The sequence below is a fragment of the Telmatherina bonti genome (genome assembly GCF_933228915.1).
Source record: "Telmatherina bonti genome assembly, chromosome: 1".
Taxonomy (NCBI): Eukaryota; Metazoa; Chordata; class Actinopteri; order Atheriniformes; family Telmatherinidae; genus Telmatherina; species Telmatherina bonti.
Genome location: NC_136619.1, coordinates 32,260,419 through 32,281,219, shown reverse-complemented (window position 1 = coordinate 32,281,219; position 20,801 = coordinate 32,260,419). Strand labels below are relative to the sequence as shown.

The window sequence follows — 20,801 nt, the reverse complement described above, 5'->3', positions numbered from 1 at the left end:
TCCCACCAGCAGGACTTGGCACCTGCCTACACTGCCAAAGGTACCAAAAGCTGCTTCGATGACCATGGTGTTACTGTGGTTGATTGACCAACAAACTCACCTGATCTGAACCCCACAGAGAGTCTGTGGGGTATGGTCAAGAGGAAGATGAGAGACACCAGACCCAACTATGTAGATGACCTGAAGGCTGCTATTAAAGCAACCTGGGCTTCAAATAAACCTGAGCAGTGCCACATGATGATCGCTTCCATTGCCACGCTGCATTGATGCAATAATTCATGCAAAAGGAGGCCCAACCAAGTACTGAGTGCATGGAAACGAACATACTTTTCAGAAGCCTGATGTTTCTGTTTAAAATATCCTTTTTTTTATTGATCTTCTGTAATTTTCTGAGACACTACATTTTGGGTTTTCATTATCTATAATCCACAACCATCAAAATTTCAAGAAATAAATGTTTGAAATGTTTCCCTCTATGTGTAATGAATCTGTATAATATATGGGTTTCACATTCTGAAATGAGTGATGAAAAATATTGAACTTTTTCATAAAATTCTAATTTTCTGAGATGTACCTGTATTTTGCTTGTATTTAAATATTCAGATGAAATGTCACTTGCTGCTGTTTTGCTTGCTGTCTGTTTTCCCCATGGTGCTCGTGGATAAATAAAGTCAATCTAATCTAATAAAATGAATAAAAGAGCCAACTGTAATTACACTGGTAGCCACTGAGTAAATATGACTTTCAAAGCACAAGAAAAGATGGAAGTATGCTTGCTAGTGCTTCTCTGTGATCCATCTCAGGTTTCACTTTTTGACAGAATTTACAAGCTGACTCAAGCTGAACTTTTGTCAACCTCAGCTACACCATGTTTCCTCTTGTCATTTTATTTGATTACATTTATGTGTCCAATATTACTGCTGTTTCAGAATGTCTGAATCCTCTACAGAATCACCTGCAAATCATAAGTGAAAATCGGAAGAACCTAAAATTGAAAATAAATGGTTAGGTCCAGTTCAACAATCATTGCAACATGAAAAAATGTCCAAAACATCCCATCTTTCTTTAAGAAATCGAGGTAATCTCCCCTGCAGCAAATTGCTGCCTTTCAGAGGAGCATCAACAGGGGGGGGGGGGACGAAGGCCAAGATCAGACCGCCTGTTTAACCCGAATGACTGTAGACTGAAAACACTGGAAATTGTCTTCGTTATGACATCCACAGACATTTCTCTCTGGAAACAGATTATCCCCCCTCCCCCTCACTTGCACACACACACACCCATGTACACAACTGCCATAGGCTAAATCAGGCGTGATGAGCTGAAAGCTTCTCTCATTTTGAGGTTTTGTATTTAAAAGCATTAAAGACAATAGTTGCTCTACACACATCCAATGTACACTTTATTCAGCTGGCCTGATCTTCATCCTATCAATGTGTTATTTTTATACAATAATTGAAAGAAATTAATCAAAAAGCTGCCATATCTACTGCTGTTTGTCTCTTTTACAAGATTTCTCCAGAACTGTCACATGCAAGACCACTAACCAATGAAAGAGTACCACTGCTTAAAATGAATGTCAGCTGTTATTTTTTGTAATTGTGATGGCTTGAAAAAATAAATAAGAATAAAAAAGGATCACACCTAGAAGGTATTATGTAAATGACCAAAATCAACATGCATGATATGTGTCTGAGATGCTATCCTATAAAATATAAGTAAATTTAGCTAGTCAACAAGTACTTAATGGATACAGAAGAAGAATGTGAGCAGGATCTGGGGCAATAATTGCAATGGAATAAGTATAATATATAGGGCTGTGACGATATGCTTTGGTCCAGATTCGATTCAGATTTTTTGGGTGCCGATTCGATTTAAATTGCGATTCTCACAATTCTCTGATATTGCTGATTTTTGTAGATTAAAAACAAAAAAAAAAATGTATAAAACTTATTTTTTGCTCGTCATTTTTCTTCATTTCAATGAGGAAAAAACACAGTAGCCAGACCATCATTCTGCTGCTATAATGCACAATATTACAAGTAAAGAGATCAATAAAAATTACCAAAATTTTATAGTGCATTCATTTTATTTATTTGAAAAAAAAAAAAAATCGATTTTAACAAAAAAAAAAAAAAAAAAAAAAAAAAAAAATCGATTTTAAAATGTGAAGAAAAAAAAAATCCAGATTTCCAATTTTTCGATTAGATTTTCCCACCCCTAATATTATAAGTTTTTTGTTGCTGTCAAGACAAACGCAAAGTTTGACATCACCAAAATATATATTTTTTTACAGTTTTACTGAACACTCTTCTGGTTTCTTCTTTGCCTGCCAACACAATATCTGTTCCTCTTTAAAAAAGTGTTTTACAGTTTCCTTAAGTTGCCATAATCTTTTAAGGGTAATCTAATCATATGGATCAAATGTTAAAAAAGTAAACAACAACTTTGAATGTTGATAAAAACTAAAAATAATTATGTCTCATAACTCTCAAAAATTGTTTTTGTTTTCCGTTTTAGCCAAGAACAAATCTTTAATATATCGTACATAACTAAACAAGTAAATCAGATAAACTACTTAAATGGACCATTTTGTACTGCATAAATTAAGATGCGTATCATCTGTATATTATTAGTTCCTATTTGTCAACAGGTATGTTTATTTGCAGAAATATACTAATTTTCACCGTTCCTGTAAGACTGATTTAGCATAATTAAACTAGTGTCTGTGTTTATAGATCACTACAATTTGAAACCCTTTCCAGAGAAATTAAATATACAACATTTTTTATCCAAGACTACATGACAGTTTCGCTGGCTCGGTAAATCTGCCCCTGAATGTCCTGATCAGCTTTGTTTAGTTGTACATTTTCTGTATACTATTTTAATACTCTGTCCTTAGGCTCATTCTCTGCAAAATCCCATATGTTTAAGATTAGAGGCAAATAAATCGCAGATCTCTTATCTCCCCACATGTCTGGTTAAACACATGCTTTTAAGGGGAGAGCTTTTCTCACCAATGTCCCACAACATCAGTTTTTGTGCTGTAAACTATAATATATCATGATACTTTGTTCTTCCTCTTGCTGTATGTTCCTCTTATAATAACATTTACAGTCACATATGAATGATATGTAATGTGCACAGAAGTGTGGAAAGATCTGCACAGTGGAGCAGAGAAAAAAAAAAAAGCCTTCATGGTCAACAAAGTATTATAAACATTGCATTTTTGTAGAGCACTGAGATGTGCTTAGTGAAATAACTTAAATCCAGATTATCCAAAAGCATATATTTTTTAAGTCACATCAATACCAACTGCAAAGACATGGCTGTTAAGGCTAAAAAAGTCAACTTCTTTCCTACTCTATGATTCAACATGTAAATTAAAAACGGGGTGCTATTGTAGTAAAAAAAAAAAAAAGGTAAATTAAGCCATGTAGAGGTAGTCCAGTTAAATAACTGACAGGTTGGTGTGCTGCAAATATGAGCTAATAAAGATTTTCCTTCCATTGGGATTACCGTTCTCACAAAAATGAAAGCCTAATAAATCCAATGTCCCCTTTAAGCCTAATCTTAGTCTTCATCTGTTTTGGGAACAACAAAACCCATTATACAGATCACTCTTGTTGTTGCTTTCTGTACACACACACAAACACACATGCACATGCTGACCTTTGCTATGGCAGTGTCTGGGGCAAGCTCACACTGGCAGGGGAAGACAAGTGAAAGGCCATGGCTAAACACATGGATGCTCTCCTACAACTGTCACTGGAATCCAGCGATCTGCTTTTCTGAGATAAAAAGCATTAAATTGATTGATTTTTACTGGATAAAATTTTTTTTTTTTTTAAATTGAGGCTTTTTGGCTGCTAAAATCTTTGTCCTGACTGTCGGGTGTTCTCTGTCCCCATCTGGTACTTTGAATTATTTACTGGTGTGTGCGTGTGTGTGTTTCTGTGAAAGAGGCACAGGTCTGAGTAAGTCTGCATCATCTGTACCTACATACAGCTCCACACCCACACCAGGCCAATGCTCACTGATAATGCAGCAACTGTGTTGTGCGTTGAAAATGAATACATTACCAAGAAAAACATTTTTGAAAAGGCCTTCATTCCTCATGTCAGTTACACTAATTTACATTCATGAATTTATGTTTAAATGGATGAAAGGACATCTAATGGCACGCAAAAAAAAAAAATGTTCTCAGCATTATGAACATTTAATCGTTCATTACTTTGTCCACATAGTCCGGAGTAAAAGTGAAGTTTGCTGGCATAAACAACTTTTGTTTTCTTTTGGTAGTCAAGAAAACAGCCTCGGCCAGATTCCTGAGCTAAGGAATCTACTTCGGGGCAGTTCCTGAAACAAACTATTCATTCGTCAATTGAAGTCATCCAACTCTCTGTCTGATGTGGTTTAAACAGCTTGGGTCAAACTTGAAAATTCAAAGGCCAAGAAAAAGAAAACCAATCAGAGACTTGTAGTGTAGAGACTTGTAGTGTCCGCACATTTGCAACAACTGCATTCTTTACTTTCTGACATAAGTCAGGTACATTGTTTTCACCTTAACAAGTTACACAACTTGCATTAAGCAGCACAGGAATCTAAACATGAACAATGAAGTAGACTGAAACCAAATTGCATTTGTTGTTTCAATTTTAACATACAGATGCGGTCTTATGTAGTTTGGTTATAACTTACTGCAGCAGAGGGAAACTCTTTTGTAGTTTAACTGGAAGTATGGTTACGAAGGTGTCAAGTTTAGCTGTAAACAGGGTGAAGATAGCATCTGTTTTATATTATGTTTGGAGGAAAATGTGCTTGAAATTAACAAACTTGTTAAGTGTAAATTCAGGTACTACTGGGTGCAGACTCACAGGCACAATGATATGAATGAGTCAGCTATATAATTGGATATCCTCATTAACAGCTGTGCCAGTGGGAATTCATGAGGTCATAACCTAGTTAAAAAGCAAGTTTTCCCCCTTTGGAAACATCTTGAGGCAAAATACAACATTAGTTATTTTCAGAGAAACAACAGAAGTCCTTTAATTATATACAACTTGATTAACAAAGGCCAAATTCCATTTTTATAAAGACACAAAACTAAAGTTACAAATTCACTTTAATCACATATGCACAACCAGACTATAACAGCAAATTAAAATAAGAAAATGCTTTTATGCTTGCTGTCCATGAACTGCTACAGTATGGAGAATATTAGGAATGTCCTTTTTGTCCATGCCAAGAACTTTACTGACAAAAACTGCTTTATTCACATGTCAAATATTCTCAGCATAGTTAAAGAACAGTGAGTGAGAGTACTTATCCTTTCTCACCCTCTCTACTGGTGTTGATAGCAACATGCCAAGTACACTTGGACTTTCAATGAGAAAAGCAACAAAAGAACATTTTTGTACAGAAAAAACAAAAGAAGAAATTCTTGGTTTAAAATAAAAAGTGCAGATCAGCTTAATCTAGCAGTCTATAAAAGGGAAATTTAAGTGCTGGGACAGCCATGAAGAATTTATATCTGAAAATTTAAACACTCATTAAACCTTTTAATGCCAGATGAAGAAAGGTGGTCTACCATTTTACCTGTGAGACCTGCTGGAGGGATGAGCAGTCTTATTAGGGAGAGAGTAGCAATTCATTGGTGTAGATGAGCTAAGTAGTCAAAAGAGGAAAGCTCTGTGGGTTTTATGCAATACCACCACCAGGGTTTTTATTGCAATAAACACATTGTTGAACTAATGATGTCAGCAGGTCAGAGCAAAGCAGTTTTGCCCCCAGATAGTAACTTTCTATCATGTCTCCATCTGTCTTCCACTGACATTTACAAAATCAGCACAACATCTCAGTTTAATGGCAACTTCATGTCAAATACTTTCTAATTGCATAATGCACCAAGACATTGAGTCTTAATTATTATAAAACTCTCCCAATGGCACAATTCTGATGGGAAGTCTGACCAACAATGCTGTGGGCAGAAATTTTATTTAATTATTTGTTAGGCCTGGTGTTTTTGGAAGACAATCCCCCTGTCCATCAAAGCTTCACATGACTGATGGTTTTAGGTTAGACTAACGAATGCCTTTTCATCATTCCCTGCATTTTTTGCTACTTAAAGGTCCACTAGAAACTCAACACCCTCAGTGCCTGAGGCTACCACTACTATGATGAAATACACAGATGAACCTTTGTTTCATCTGGTCATAAAAATATCAAACACACCTTTGATACATTGGCCTTGTGAAGCCATCAACTGCAACAGTTTATAGTGACTAAAAGAGTTAAAAGGCAATAGCAAATCAACATTGCAGTTTCAACTCAAAACCATTCTAAGGCTCCGTCTACGTAAACCTGGATATACAGTATTTACAAATGGATTTTTCAATGCAGCATACAGAGTCCATCATTAATAGGTAGAGAGATAATTAGTTAATCACATTTAAGGCGATAACATTTTGAATCTTATTCTTGTGCGGATGGCAGAAAGTTTGTTTTGTTGGCCATCTCATTTGGTGCAGTATCCAAATGTTTTTCTTCCCCAAGTTTAGATGGGGGGGGGGGGGGGGGGGGGGGGGGGGGGGGAGCGCTAACAAAAACATGTCAACTTTAAAACGTGTTAAAAAGACACTACATTTTTTTGCACAAAAAAAGTCCAGTTTGTGCACAAGAAAGAATCGGAATACACTTGAAGCTGTCACAAGTGTTTCTGGTTGTGGGGGTAAACCCAGTCAGGCATCTAGTTGGTAGGCAATTTTAAGAATTGAGAGGTTTCTTCTGAATGTAGCACCATGACCCAGTAGGGTTCCTTATAAGTTCTACAAGTGAGAGATCTTGTGGAAGCTCATGAGGGTTGTGTGGAAGAACTAGTCCACCCCAGTGGAGTGGTAAGAGGTGGTCAGAGTTTTCATGTCCATTGGGCAAAATTCCACCACCAGTTCAGGAGTATTGCTCCACTTAACATGGAAGGGAAACTCTTCATTATGGTCTTGACAAAAAGGATGACTCGCTTCCTGAGTGGCAACAGCCACACTGGCTCGTGCTGTCAGAAGGCTGGGCTCTTAAGTTTTCAGAGATGCACTGAGCATGCATCCGTGATCTGAGAACAGATACAACATGCCAAAAGAGAGAAGAGCACCCTTCACTGGATATGGCGACTGCCTACTGCTCTGACCCACACAAGCTGGTCGAGTTCCCATTGGAGTTCTCCCACATGCCAGCATGCATTAATAACACAGTCGGGTACTTCAGCAACCTACATGAGCTTTGCAATGGACAGCTATGCAACAGGGTGGATAGAAGTTGGCATTGCCATGGGTGGTTCCATATTATGGAATGTCCTCAAAGTCCCAGAGCCTCTTAATCAGGAGAGGTCTCAGGAGCAACAACACTGTGTTCACTGCAGGAGGAGATAAGATACTACTGTTGGCAGAGAAGCACATACAAAGCCTTGGGAGGGAATATAAACTTGAGCTCTCAGACCAACCAACAGGGATGCTAATGCAGAAGCACATGAGAGACTGACTCATAAAGATTGATAGCAGCCATCTCCAACGGGAAGCTAAAGGTATGGTGAACCAATTTATTTACTTCCAGTGAGTGATGTGGCCACTAAATGTGCATGAGATCCCATCCTCTACAGCAGGGGTGGGTGACTTACTTGCTTCAACACACTTTATTAAAATCTATGGGTAATTAGAAGACTTGTGCAAAGTTTGATGTCAAGCTCTGCACAAGTATGCCAATTAAGTCTGATGTCCATCAGGTGTGTTGCAGCAGGGAAACTCCTAACATTTGCTGGACTGCAGCCATTGAGGACAAAGTTGCTCAACCCTGCTCTACACTCAGTAAGATGGACCGCATCTCCAACTCCTACTAAAGTGGTCTAATGAAGGGCTGTTCAGAAAGAATGCTCTGTAACTTCCAATTAAGTTCTTAGCCTTTAATAACAAAAAAAAAAAAAAAAAAAACTGTTTAGTATTAGAGGTAATGGAGTCCAGGGATGAAATGGTTAAGGAGGCAGGTGTAACTGTCCACAAAGAGTGCAGCTGGAGAGCTCAGAAGGAGGTTGCCAAAGCCATTAGCAGGCTAAAAGTCAAAGAGGTCTTTGGAAGAAGGCAAATCAGCTGGGCAAAGCTGGCCAGGGAAGAACCAGTTCAGTTCTGGTCCAAAGACACAAGAGAGCAGAGGAATACCATGGTGTCAATGAGGACTTGAACGTAGAGCAGGGAGAATGACCAAGGTTGTATCCCAAGACAAGCGTGGAGAATGGACCCTTTGGGATGACACCATGAACAGGGATTCAGGGAAGACTTCTGGCAAACCCCCACTGCCCTGGCTCAGTTTTCTTATGAGGGCAGCATATGACACCTTCCTGTGTCTTGAACCTCTAGCAATGGTTCAGAAATGAGGAAAAGTACTTGCTGTGCACCAAAGCTACAACGGACAAACAGGTACTGAGGAGTTTGGCAGGACAACTGGAAGGATGCAGGGCTGGTGCAAACAACTCTGCAGATTCTCACTGGCCAGTTATTCCATTTTTTTAGGCCAGGGGAACAGACATGTCTGGACACTTCCTGAAAGCAATGGGAGATGCAGGCTAACCTGGGCAGCTAATTTTGTCCTCTCAGTCGAGTTCACACAGACAGGAATCAAGCTGGATGCTTTGAGGTCTACAGCTACCAAGAAGGTCCTCATCGCAAAACTTACTGTGTCAGGGAGAGGACGGAATCGGAGCAGTATACAAGTACAAGCATCTGAAGTACTCTGATGGCAGCAGAGTAGAGAGAGAGAAAGAGAAAGGAGAGATACAATGGCTTTTTAGGAACATTCCCAACCCAGCTATTCCAGACTGATGGAATGACAGACCTGATGAGATTCATCAAGGAGCTGGTGGAAGGTGCGCAGAAAGCAAGCTATTGGTTGAGGCTATGAAGGAGAGACAAACACTCCAGTGAGGGCAGCTGCAGGAGGTTGTTGGGAGACGTTCATATAGCCACTCCCTTCAATGACGGGAGATGTTCTGGTTTAGGGAGCAAAACCTCTATGATAGGTGGAACCCTGTGGCTGCACTGTTGGAGGTGCGACAGGATGAGATGCCAGGCAGGCAGCCACTTGTATATAGTAACTAACAGTTTTTGTCACGCCCTACCTTGGCTCTATGCATTTTGCCAAATGGAGCAGCGTGCCCTTTTTCTTGTGAAATTAATTAATAGTGGTCAACTTGCCCTAACCCAGGCCACAGGAGGGGTCATATACATGACTAGGTGAATCTTTTTATTTTGATTTTCTTAAAAGCAAAAGAGATATTGTATCCTGCCTAGTAGTATGTATGTGGACATTTGTGTGTGTGTGTGTGTTGCAATCAAAATGATAAAATAAATGGAATTTTAAGAGACATTTATCATTTTCTCCTTTTCCAGCTATTGAACTTAATCAGCAGTCTTAATTATAGGCACACAAATCTTGTAATAGAATCATATTTGGTGGCCACACTTTAAGGTCAGAAATAATGCAGCTGATAGACTGTGGATCAGGATACCCAGAGTGGTGTTTGGGATTAGCCAAGAAACTGCTAGATTAACCATTCAACCAAACCATAAGTGTTTATTCCCTGGTTTCTTTTATTTAAAAAAATGTAAATACTGAAACATCACTATGGTAGTAAAGAATCCACAGATTAAATTCCATTTGTGGAAGTACCAAACACAACATCAATACATTACAATGGCCGGGTGGTAAAATGATCTCCCATATCTTGTTTTTCTTTGGTCACCAATTCATTAATGTTTTTGCTGTAATCTCCAGCAGTGACCTTCATCATTAATGCCAGTTTTTTGGCATCACAGTGTCCCATGTAATGCAGGCAGCAGGCCAGTTTCACACCAGCAATCACAGCAGGCCCCCTGTTCACCACACTGAGATGGGATGAAGAGCCCAACTTAATCCTAGAGATCTAAAGGAAAAGGAAGTGAGGAAGTGTTCACCGAAACGCAGTATGACAGCAGATGGCCTCCTAGGTTTCAACCATCTGGTGAGATATCCAATCTAATATCAGCCCGTACCCTTTCATTTACACAGTTCTTTAAATAAGACCTGCTTCTGCTCCTCAACACTACACCTTGACAAAACACACACTCTGATTAGGCTTAAAGTCCACTCTCCTGCTAGAGCAGCCAAAAGACCCACTTCCATGTCAGAGCCTAATCAATGAGTGTTAAGCTTTCAGATGTCATTCCCTGGCCAGCCAGGAGATTATCATCTATCCCTGTGTTAGGGCTGCTCTCAGCATGGCTTACTTTAAATAGCAATATGCTGATTGTATTGCTGGTTGTGTGACTGCTTATTCCTATAGAAGGGGCTTCAGGCAATCTGAGTTTCATTTTGGAATAGGTCCAGAAACATGTGCTTAAGCTCCAATACTGTGCTTAAAAATACAGTTACCATCACTTTCTTCCTGTAGTATTACAAATCACATTTCTCACCATTTTAAGTTTCAGCGACCTCAAATAGCATATCCGATTTATTGGGAGGGCTGCATGAATTCCAAGTTTTAATTTGGACCAGTACATACAGTATGTTCCAATAACTCATGCAGAAGTGATACAATCAATAAGATTAGTATGGTTAAAAAAAAAAAAAAAAAAAAAGGTCAAGAGTAATGATAGATCACATAATCAAAACTAAGATTAATTAAAAAAAATAAATAAATAAACAAAAACATTTTGGATGTTACAGATTAGTGTATTGCACTTAATTTATACAACTCCCAAGATGTTCAAAGACAGAAATAATGCTGCACAATAAGAATAAATTTATTACATAAACTTTCTTAATAAAATTAAACATTGACAAAAAAGAGGAACTAGTAATTGTAACCCCAACCAAAGGAGAGGATTCTTTCCTTCTTAAAAAATGTTTTCAGCCATCAAGTGAAACTACTGGTTATTACTGACCGAAACCAAGAAATTAGATGAAGAACAGCTTGTTATTGTGTTAATGCCAGCAGGTGTAACCTCTCCGTCTGGTTGCCATGCTGGCCCACTGGGCCAGTTTCATGACACAACAATACACTCCTTCCAAACCAGTTCGATGACGACACCAAACTCTAGACAGGTAGTCAGGGCTGCCGAACTGGTAAAATTTTTTGTGGATTTAAAAAAAAAAAAAAAAAAAAAAGAAAATGAGGAGCTCTTTTTTACTTAAATACTGAACATTAATGTAAAATATTTTATACCATTGTTTAAATTTTCATAATGTTGCAAATGCAGGTATTCCTAATGTTTACATCAACTGGTTCAATTGTTTCTTTAGCTAGAAATTAGTAGCTATGAGTTCGTCTGTTTCAAAATAAATGAGTAAATAAGCAAACATAAGTAAATAAATAAATAAAGCAATCTATGCTTGAGTTGCTTGTCCAAAGAAAACTCAGCCATGTACCAAATATATAAAGAGAGCTGGTGATTGCATAACTATGGCATTGAGCCACAGAGTCAACACTAAAACCACAGTTGACAGTGGAGGCAAAGAATAACGCACTGTAAACTACAGCTTAAACAACAAACCACTGCCTGCAGCCCCGTGGAGAACACACGCGAAAACACACATTCCCACAAGTGCCATCTCTGCTTATTAGCGGGCAATGTTGACTGACACCTGCGTATCTTCCTCCTCAAAGCCATATTTGTACAGATAAAAAAAAAAGAAAGAAAATTGTGGAATTCCGACAGAAGTCAAATCTATCCAACCCAATTTCCTTACAAATTAGAAATGAAATGATAAATATTAAATATCGTAACAAGCACCTTTTCACACATCAGTTTGGAATATTTCACTGAGAGCCCAGTCCAAGAGTCGCCCGTAAATTCCACACATTGCTAATAATCTTGTAATGCAAAGATCTTCCTCACGCACACATTAGCCACTGAGAGCAGCTATAATTAAAGCTACATCTATTTAGAGGCATTGCAGGAGGATTTAAGATATATAGCGGTATTTTTCTGGATCTTAAACGAGCAAATAAAAGATAATATTTCAGTAAGTGGATGTGTCAGGAGAGGCGCTCTGAAGGGCAGCGCTCTCTGGATTACTCACCCCATCGCTGCGGACTTGGCGGACAACTCCTTTATAATTGTAGGTTATACTGACTGAAACAAGGTTTTAAATCGCAGTTAAAGTCTGCAGATGATTAGCAGTCCACTGAGTTCATACTCCGTGAGCCAGCTTCGAACAAGTCTTGCTGCTGAGAGACAAGTGAAATATGAGCACTTCGTAAACTCGATTCACCGGGTTGTCAAGCTCCCTTTCACAGAACCACGTTCAATTCAGGAAGTTTTCCCCCCTTTCGTCGTTTTTTTCACCCTCTTTCCAACCGTGATAGGAAATCCCACTTCCAAATGGTTTCTTCCTCTGTGTTCCCCAGCAATCGATACAAATTATTTAAGTTAATATTTGCATTTCTCTGCTTTCTCCCTACGCGGAGTTTCTCCCCAACGGGATTGTGTTTCATATGAAAGGCAGCAGCAGCAGCGACACGGAGCGGCTCCCACCTGCTTTCTCTAGAGCCACCCACTCCCACGCCTGTGGTTTCTGCGGTGCTGTTTGCGGTTTCGGTAGGAAACACTGTGCCCATGGGGTGGTCTGAAACCACGAAATGTGTCGAAAAAAATCAGCAGACCACATAGACTCAGACTATTAAAAAATAACCCCGCTATTCAAATGAAACTACACTTACATTTTGGTGGTTACTCTGGCATCCAGTAGCTGACAACTTCTCCCAAATTAATAACAGTTAGACATGAGAGGTGTACCACTCACGGCGTTTGTTTTTTCTTTTTAAAAACTTGGTTTAAAGTCTGTTGTTATATTTCCAGAGGTGTTTGGTATGAATTTAAATGTTGGCCCCCCTTTCTGAGTGTTCAAGTCACAGAAGCAATCACAAGCAGGTGCGTGCGCTCACGGAACCATTGATCAATACTCGTGTTCTTGGGGAAGCATTTCATTGACGGTCTAATACTGGAATTTGGCACCATTCGCATATCAGCGTCGATAAAGCGGAAGAGTTTTTGAGGTAAAAATGTGTGTTGTTTTTAAGTGTAGCATTGTAGAATCAATTCCTTTTCTGTCCGTGGGGCTTGTATGTGGGGGTGTAACGCTTTTCGTATGTTTTGTTCATTGCGACTCACAGGAGGAGCTTGTCTTACCAAAACCAGTACGATAGCTGTGTTAGCAGTCAGTGGTTGCTTTCACTTCACTGTTAAACTTTACTTTAATAGGAATTCTGTCTTTTACAAAATGACTGAGGCCTCGGAAAATCTGCAGAACTACGAGGAGCTGTTTGCAGACAGATTTACATCTGAGGATCAGATATACCAGCAGTATGTGAACCGTCCTGCTGACCCTCCACCCATTGTGGAGGACTGGAGGGGGCGTGGAGGGGGGAACCAGAGAGGCAGGGATAACAGGTATGGCTTGTAGCAAAGTTTGCCTTTTTTTTTTACTATCTATCTGTGTGGTTGAATCAGCTATTTCGAGATCATTTGAAAATATGTAAAAGAAGATGGACTTAATTTGAAAAATAATGTAATTTTTTTTTCTTTTTACATCAGTGTACAAATATTAGAAATGATTATGATTTGTGCTTTATTTGTTAAACCTGGGTGCAATGTCTTTTTTTTTTTTTTTTTTTTTTTTTTTTTTTCTTTTTTTGTAAATGTTATGTTTAATACATACATTGGTGCATATGGTTGAACTTTTGAACGTGTCTTCATCAAGGTACCAGGATCGTCGAGGAGATCGTGGGTGGGGAGGAGGCAGGGACTGGGGAGGAGACCGGGGTTGGCGAGGGGGCCATCGTGGGCATCAGCACTGGCACAACAGAGACCGAGACCGAGACAGAGACCACTACAGTGGGCATGGAAGTGGATATCATTCAGGGCCTCCAAGCTCCAACCAGGGCTACAACTCCTATCATCAGAGACCTCATAATGACCGCTACTGACATCTGTTCGAATCCCTCAGCTTCTGTCAGTATTTATAGTATTCACTGTCGTATAACTTGCATTGCAATACTGTGTGCAGCAGATGTGTTTTGTATTCTTTAAATGTCACCAACTCTTACTGTAAGTGCTGGCTGACAAAATATGTTAGTGCTATAAATTCTATGTCCACTTCATTAACAAAATGAACAAATTACTCATGAAATTGACACATTGCATTCTCAGAACATTGTTGAGAACAGACTTTCAAATTTTAGTTCTGGAAATGTAATATTTAATATATAGGCTGTTTTTTCATATCTAAAAGTCACATTCTCACAGACCTGTTTTCCTTAGTCTTTTTTTGTTTGTTTTTTATGCTGGACTTATATGTGCTTTGATATTGCATTGGCATTAATTATGCAGGACAGTGCTTAAATGAGAAATTCATCAGAAATTTTGGGATGTAGTTTTATTATTCTGTATCAAATTCAACTCCTGACAATAAACATGTATTTTCTTAATCAAATGCCCCTGTTAGAGTTCCAGGATATATTCTAACATTTACTGTCAGTCTAAAGATGACAGGGTCAGAGTGATTTAAAATGGGTGCTTTGGGATAATTACAAACCTAGTCAATGCTGACTTTTTTTTTTTTTGATACATAAGAGTATTTGTCATTAAAATAAATGCTTTTGATTTTGTTGGGTAGTATGCATGCATTGAACTTGAGTATAATAGCATTTGCACGAAATCAAGTGTCCTAACATTTGCCCAAAAGCATGGCAGAACATTCTACAAATATCATTTGTAAATTCTATAGCAATATTTGAAAGTGACAGTGAATGTTTCATGAACTTTGTCTTGGTATTTATGGGCTACATCTGCTTATATTTACCTACCGTTTGATAATTCAAATAAATTTGCCCAGTTTGATCCAGATAGTTGGAGTTTCAGACCAAATGAATCATGTTTCAGTGCTTGATTTATTAAAAATATGTATAGCCTGTACATAGCACTTTTAAAATGTATGTTACAATGTGCCTCACAAAAAGAAACCAGTCAAATCAAGCTTATATAAAAAAAAAATGCAAACAAGCAATGAAACAATCCTTAAAAATAAGGATAAAAAATATCACCAGTTAAAAATCTTAAAAGTCATTAAAAGCAGGGAGAGTGCTCCCATTAAATCATGTTTTAAGGGGTGACTTAAAGAGATCACTGATTCTGTTGAGCTAATCACTTCAGGCAGCTCATTCTACAACTTATGCGATCTCACAGCAAAAGCTCTGTCACCTCCAGTTTTCTCCCTCATTTCAAACATAGAGTCCTCTGCTAAAGGAACACATAGTATCTGTAGGATTGTATGAAACAAGAGGTCAGATATGTAGCTAGAAGAAAGGCCTTGAAAACCAATAAAAAACCTTAAAATAGTCCAAAAACACTAGAGAGGGGAAGCTAAAACAAGAAACATTATGGTCATTTTTCCTGACTGTTATTAAAAATCTGGCAGCTCAGGTCTAATATGGAGTCATTAGATTTGATAGATAAATCTTATATATTTATTTTATATATGTATTATTTACTTAACTACTATTTATTACTCTAAAAGGCTATTGAAATAAAAAGGTGTGACAAAATTAGGGTATATTGCACTTTTTTTTTTTTTTTTTTTTTTTTTTTCTGCTAAAAGACAACATCAAAATATGTTCAAATATTTCCACACTGGTTAAAACATAGCTGTATAAGTTAAGTGATGCAAGATTACTGACTCACACTTGACTCAATTTGATTCAATCATTTACTCTTTTCTAACAAGTTGGGCACGATTTCCAAATTCTACATTCTCATGTAAATACAATAACAGCAGACCAGCTGTTTCTCACTTGAGTTATTTATTACTGCACCTAAATAAATCAATAACTAACTGTCCCAGACTGCCTTAATAAGTCAGTCTATGTAGAAAAAGCTGCATTCTCAGAAAATGCTTAGAAGCACTACTAGTTTGTATTTTAAAAAGCAGCTAAAAAATGTATGTGCATCATTAATGCATTTACTGCTACATGCATCATTGGCTGTGGCATATAAAGCTCATTGTCTAAAGATGCCAGGACTTAGGTTTCACAGTCTCTTTACAGCACATCTCAGTTAAATGACACGCAGTAACTCTGGGTAGACCCCCTTTCCAATGCGCAAGACACACAGGAAACCTTTCTCACTGGATGCAACTGGACTTGGATGCTGTTATTTGGCTTCTATCTGTTGCATTTGTGAAGACAGGGTTAACACTTTATTTAGACTTCAGCAATGCAATCAGCTGTGATGATAGGGGAGGAAGGAAGGTTTTGGTGAAAGTGTATGTGTGTGTGTGTGTGGGAGGGGGGGTCCTGAAACTGTCACACAGTGAAGAGTGCTGCCATCACCACTGTAATCAGTTTAGATTAGAGAATCTACATCCAAGCTGTGTCTTCACATGGCAGGGGAGCAGAAAGAACAGTAAAATAAGGATTTATTTACAAAGAATATGAGTGTTTCTGGAAAAAATGTCTTCTTGCTCTGTGTTTTCCAGCCTGCCAGAGGATCAGCTGAAGTCATATTGGTAAAATAGCCTACAAACCTTGGTGATTCCCTGTTATTTTCTCTTTTACCTTCATGTTGACATTTATTTTTTGGCACAAATTACTTTGTAAAATTGCTGCAGAAATGATGTCCCCAGATAATAAATTGTCATCACTTTGATGATGCCCTTCTCTTGCTCCATCATGAGTTAGACATTCATCTGACATTTGACATTTAGCTTAATGCGTCATTGTGTCCTCGCAAAACAGCTAGTTGGGCTTCAAACATTTGCAAACAGCGATGAGTGGATGGATTAACAAACATAAATCCTAAGAAACACTATCATGTAAAAGTATGAAGTTCACACACCTATAAAGACTAATCCAGATCTCAACATTTTAATCTAATCCTTTAGAAACCACAAATCTTTGATTATCTCATCCATAGTCATAGCATTCACAAATGGTGCAGTAGATTTTTTTTTTTTTTTTTTTTTTTGCTATATTGTGAAAAAGCTTCACAATTGTTTAAGTTAATTCATTCAGCAGCTTGCTAGAAAGGAGCTCATTAACCTTTTGAGTGTCGCCTTTCATCAAGTCCATCTCCTGCTATATTTGAATTAATTACCTACTGATGCATCATGAAGCTTGGAGACAGTCAGAGAAGGAAAAACAAGTGAGGGAGCCACAGAAAGGGACCAATGAGAGCATACCCTCAGTGTGGTCTGCCGGGTTGTCAGGCTTCATGTGGCCTGTTTGTGACAATGCAATGTGACAGCAATGGAGACAGTGTCCTGGGGGCCACATCCTTAGTGATGAACTCATCCGCTGCAATCATCCCTCTGCTCTCTCCTCAGCTTACTGCACACAAACATGCATGCATGTGTACAATACACTTCAGCTTCCCCACCATCACTCAGAAACACACAGGCACTGCATCCCCCAGCCCCTGCAGCACTATGCGACCTACATCTGGTGTTGGAGAGTGCAGGGGCTAAGGTTGGCCCAGGCCAGCCATCCCCCAGCACACAGTACAGAGTGTTTTTGTAGCACGTGACAAGTGTGAATGGCGGAGTACTCTCGCTGTGCTCCTTTTGTTCAAATATACGCCTCCAGCTTTGTTAAGTGCGTGAAAATCTGCACAAAAATTTATCTTGTCACACGAATGCACACGTGTAGATGGTAAGCAGGAGTACTTGCATGCTTAATAAAGAATTTAAAAAGGCTACTTAAATTGCTGCTGCAGACAAGGTTTGCCAGCATCTTGTCCTCTGCTCATCCAGCTGCACACTCTATAAGTTAATCATGCAGCTGCTCAGGTCATCCATGTAAAGACAGTGAGGGAAGCTTGTTAGTCTGATTATATCTGGTGATATTATCACTACAAAATTTAGGAAAGCATTAAAATACAAATTTTCAGATTTTTTGTGGAAAACACTTGATGGTTTTTTATCTGTAGAAGGAGCTATGTGAATACATGCTCTTTCCTTCCTTTTCCAAATTGAAAAGTAATTTTAACTTAAAAATAGTTGGGATTATGTAAAAATAAAGTAAAAGGAAAACATTAAACATTGGAAATACTGTGGAAAAAAAAAGAAAAAAGCTTGTTATTGTTAAATTCTCTTACTTGATCTCAATAACAGAAAAATGTCTTTATCACATTGGAATCATTTGAGTCATCTTCCGAAACTTTACAGGCTTTTTTCGCTCCATGACTCATCATCCAATTCAAACTGATACCTTAAGCACAACCTGATATGTCATCTAAATACACCTACATTCACGGGGGATCTTTTTGACAAGACATGGGGCCAGTTTGAGAGTTATGTTAATAACATTTCACAATTTCTCTTTTCTTTAAGTGGAGGAAAATCTTGAATTTAAGACTTTGTGAAATATAAATGTTTCTCTTCTCATATCTGTGCTTCCTGCAAGCAAGACAGCAATTATACATCGAGATGACAAGAGTCAATGCCCTGCTGTGTGCTTCATTGATCCAACACAGTCAATTTACAGTTTCGAATGTTAAGTCAGTCACATGGGAAAGGTAAAGGCACATGTTTTCTTTGGATAGAACATTGTTTGAAGTCAGTCACACAATAAATCTGTGTTTATTTGGTCCTTTTTGATTGGTAATTGCATGCTGCAACAGCTAGACAAGGTTTGTCAGATCAAACATCAGTAATCATATGTTGTATGTGTGTGTTTTTTTTGTTTGTTTTTTTTTTTGTTGTTGTTAACATGAGACTTTACTTATTGGAGTGGAAAGACAATGTATTCATACCATACCAGCAAAATGTCACCTGTGTTTAGCGACTTCAGATTAAGGATCACCGCCCTGGAAGTTTCAGTCACACCATCAGGACTGACTGGGTCAGCATCCATTGTCTGAAAGGTCGGTTTATTGAGGGGGGAAATCCTTCAACAATGTAAAAAAAAAAAAAAAAAAAGGCTTTGATAATATATCATAAGCTAATGTTGCCATGTGATTTTATGCTTTTAATGATTGACTTTTTATGCAGTAAATCATCCATAACATTTGTGCTGGAAATTTAACATCCATTTTGTTTTTAAATGGTTTTGTTATTGCAAAAAACACTTAATATAAAAACCACATAAGTAGTAAAAAAAAGAAAAGCCATTTTACTGCATAGGACCGCAGTACTACACTTGGATTGTTTGTCTGTTGCATCATACTCTGATTCATCCCTTTCAGACCAGATACAGTTGAAATCAATCAATCAATCAATCAATCAATCAATCAATCAATCAATCAATCAATCAAAGTTTATTTCTATAGCACTTTTCATACAAAAGTAGCACAAAGTGTTTTACACAATAAAAAGCAAAGCTAAAGCAAGGTTAAAAACACGCCTCCACATACAAAAACATATAAATCACCCAAAGTCGAACTCATACGCTCATGTTTTCACACACACTCACATAGGTAGAACATATAAAATGTTCTCATCCAACCCCTCAGTGAAACATTAGGAAACATTAGTTTAAAGCAGGATTCTAAAATCTGAGGGTTTTCAGGATAACTTTAACTTTCTAAGCCTCTGAACAAACAAGAATGTGGCAAAAACACATTGAAAAGGAAAAACTTGTTTTTATTGTAAATCATCACATTTCCTCTCATAATGAGACATGTTTGTTAAAAGGTTAAATGACATAAATGACATATTTCTCCATGATATAATGGGTTGAGTAACATCACAGACACAGGTTACACAGGAAGCAAGGAAATGTGATGCCAGGTAGTTTGGTACAATAGTCTGGTATTTTTGAGGAGCAAGGATCTATTAAAGTTTGCACTCGCAGACATGTTTGTGGAAGAGCATTTTGATGGAGAATTAAGCTGAAAAAGTTTGCAGTATTATGGCTTTAGATCTTGAACTCCAGAAAGCTACAGTAAAACAAAAGAGGAAATTCATGACAATCTGCCTTTCCAGGAATGCTTGAGCAGTAAAGGTTGCTCCAAGAAAAAGTTGCATAAGTTCAAATTGGAGTGTAACATCTGTGCAATTAAAGGGCTCTCTTCTCTAATCCTACTGTTAATTTGTGAGTTTATCATCAGAAGAATAACGAACTACTGAGATGAACATGTAAGGGTTGCAAGCAGAAAGACACTGCAGACTGCAAAGAATGATCAGCTCCTTGCTTAAAAATGACAAAAAATCAACCAGAAGGTCTGAAGAATGGTTTATGGAACCAAATCAAAACTACTCGATTGAGAAGTGTTATGTTTGAGAAAAGAAAAGCCTAAATTAAAAAGATACTCTTCCACTGTTATGAAAATAAAACACGGGGGTGCTTGTTTTATGGTATGTACCTGTTGTGTTTTGTATTGCCAGGAAGTAAATTTTCTCAAATATACTCATATATAAAGAAAAACATCAACAAATCTTAACCATGTATGGCAAGAGGGCCCAATTCTGGTCCTCCAGGTCTACTGTCCTGCAACAGGTCTACTGTCCTGCAACGTTTAGTTGCAACCCTCCTCCAACAGACCTGAATTAAACAAATGGCTTGTTACCAGGCCTCTGAAGGGTTGAATGACATCCAGATGAAGGGCTTCAGCCATTTGATTCAGGTGTGTTAGAGGAAAGATGCATCTAAAAGTCACCAGGATAGTAGATCTCCACGATGGGACTTGGGGACCCTTGATGAATGAAATCAGAGAAAATGTGAGGTTATGAAGCAAGATAATGTTCTACCACAGAATGACTGAACAAGAATAAAATTAGGCCTAATG

General features: G+C 38.0%; 2 protein-coding genes across 2 annotated transcripts in view; one reads left to right on the top strand and one right to left on the bottom strand.

The window, feature by feature from the left end:
• The window catches only part of homer2 (homer scaffold protein 2), a 32,624-nt gene extending 20,126 nt beyond the window's left edge, over positions 1-12,498 (bottom strand). The window contains exon 1 of the mRNA XM_079239407.1: positions 12,103-12,498. Within this exon, the coding sequence (XP_079095533.1) occupies positions 12,103-12,107 (5 nt within the window). The 5' untranslated portion in view covers positions 12,108-12,498. The remainder of the gene's footprint in view (positions 1-12,102) is intronic.
• Positions 12,499-13,017: 519 nt separating this feature from the next.
• Positions 13,018-14,917, top strand: LOC306754236 (RNA guanine-N7 methyltransferase-activating subunit-like protein). Its single transcript, XM_079238172.1, has 3 exons — positions 13,018-13,078; positions 13,284-13,472; positions 13,783-14,917. The coding sequence occupies exons 2-3, from the start codon at positions 13,303-13,305 to the stop codon at positions 14,006-14,008; spliced, it is 396 nt and encodes a 131-aa protein (XP_079094298.1). The 5' UTR covers positions 13,018-13,078; positions 13,284-13,302; the 3' UTR covers positions 14,009-14,917.
• The last annotated feature ends 5,884 nt before the right edge of the window (positions 14,918-20,801 follow it).

Excerpts from the sequence above, each read along its gene's own strand:
- LOC306754236 (XM_079238172.1), top strand. The coding sequence starts at position 13,303 with ATGACTGAGGCCTCGGAAAATCTGCAGAACTACGAGGAGCTGTTTGCA. Across the intron at positions 13,473-13,782 it reads CAGAGAGGCAGGGATAACAG|GTACCAGGATCGTCGAGGAG; the intron begins GTATGGCTTGTA and ends GTCTTCATCAAG.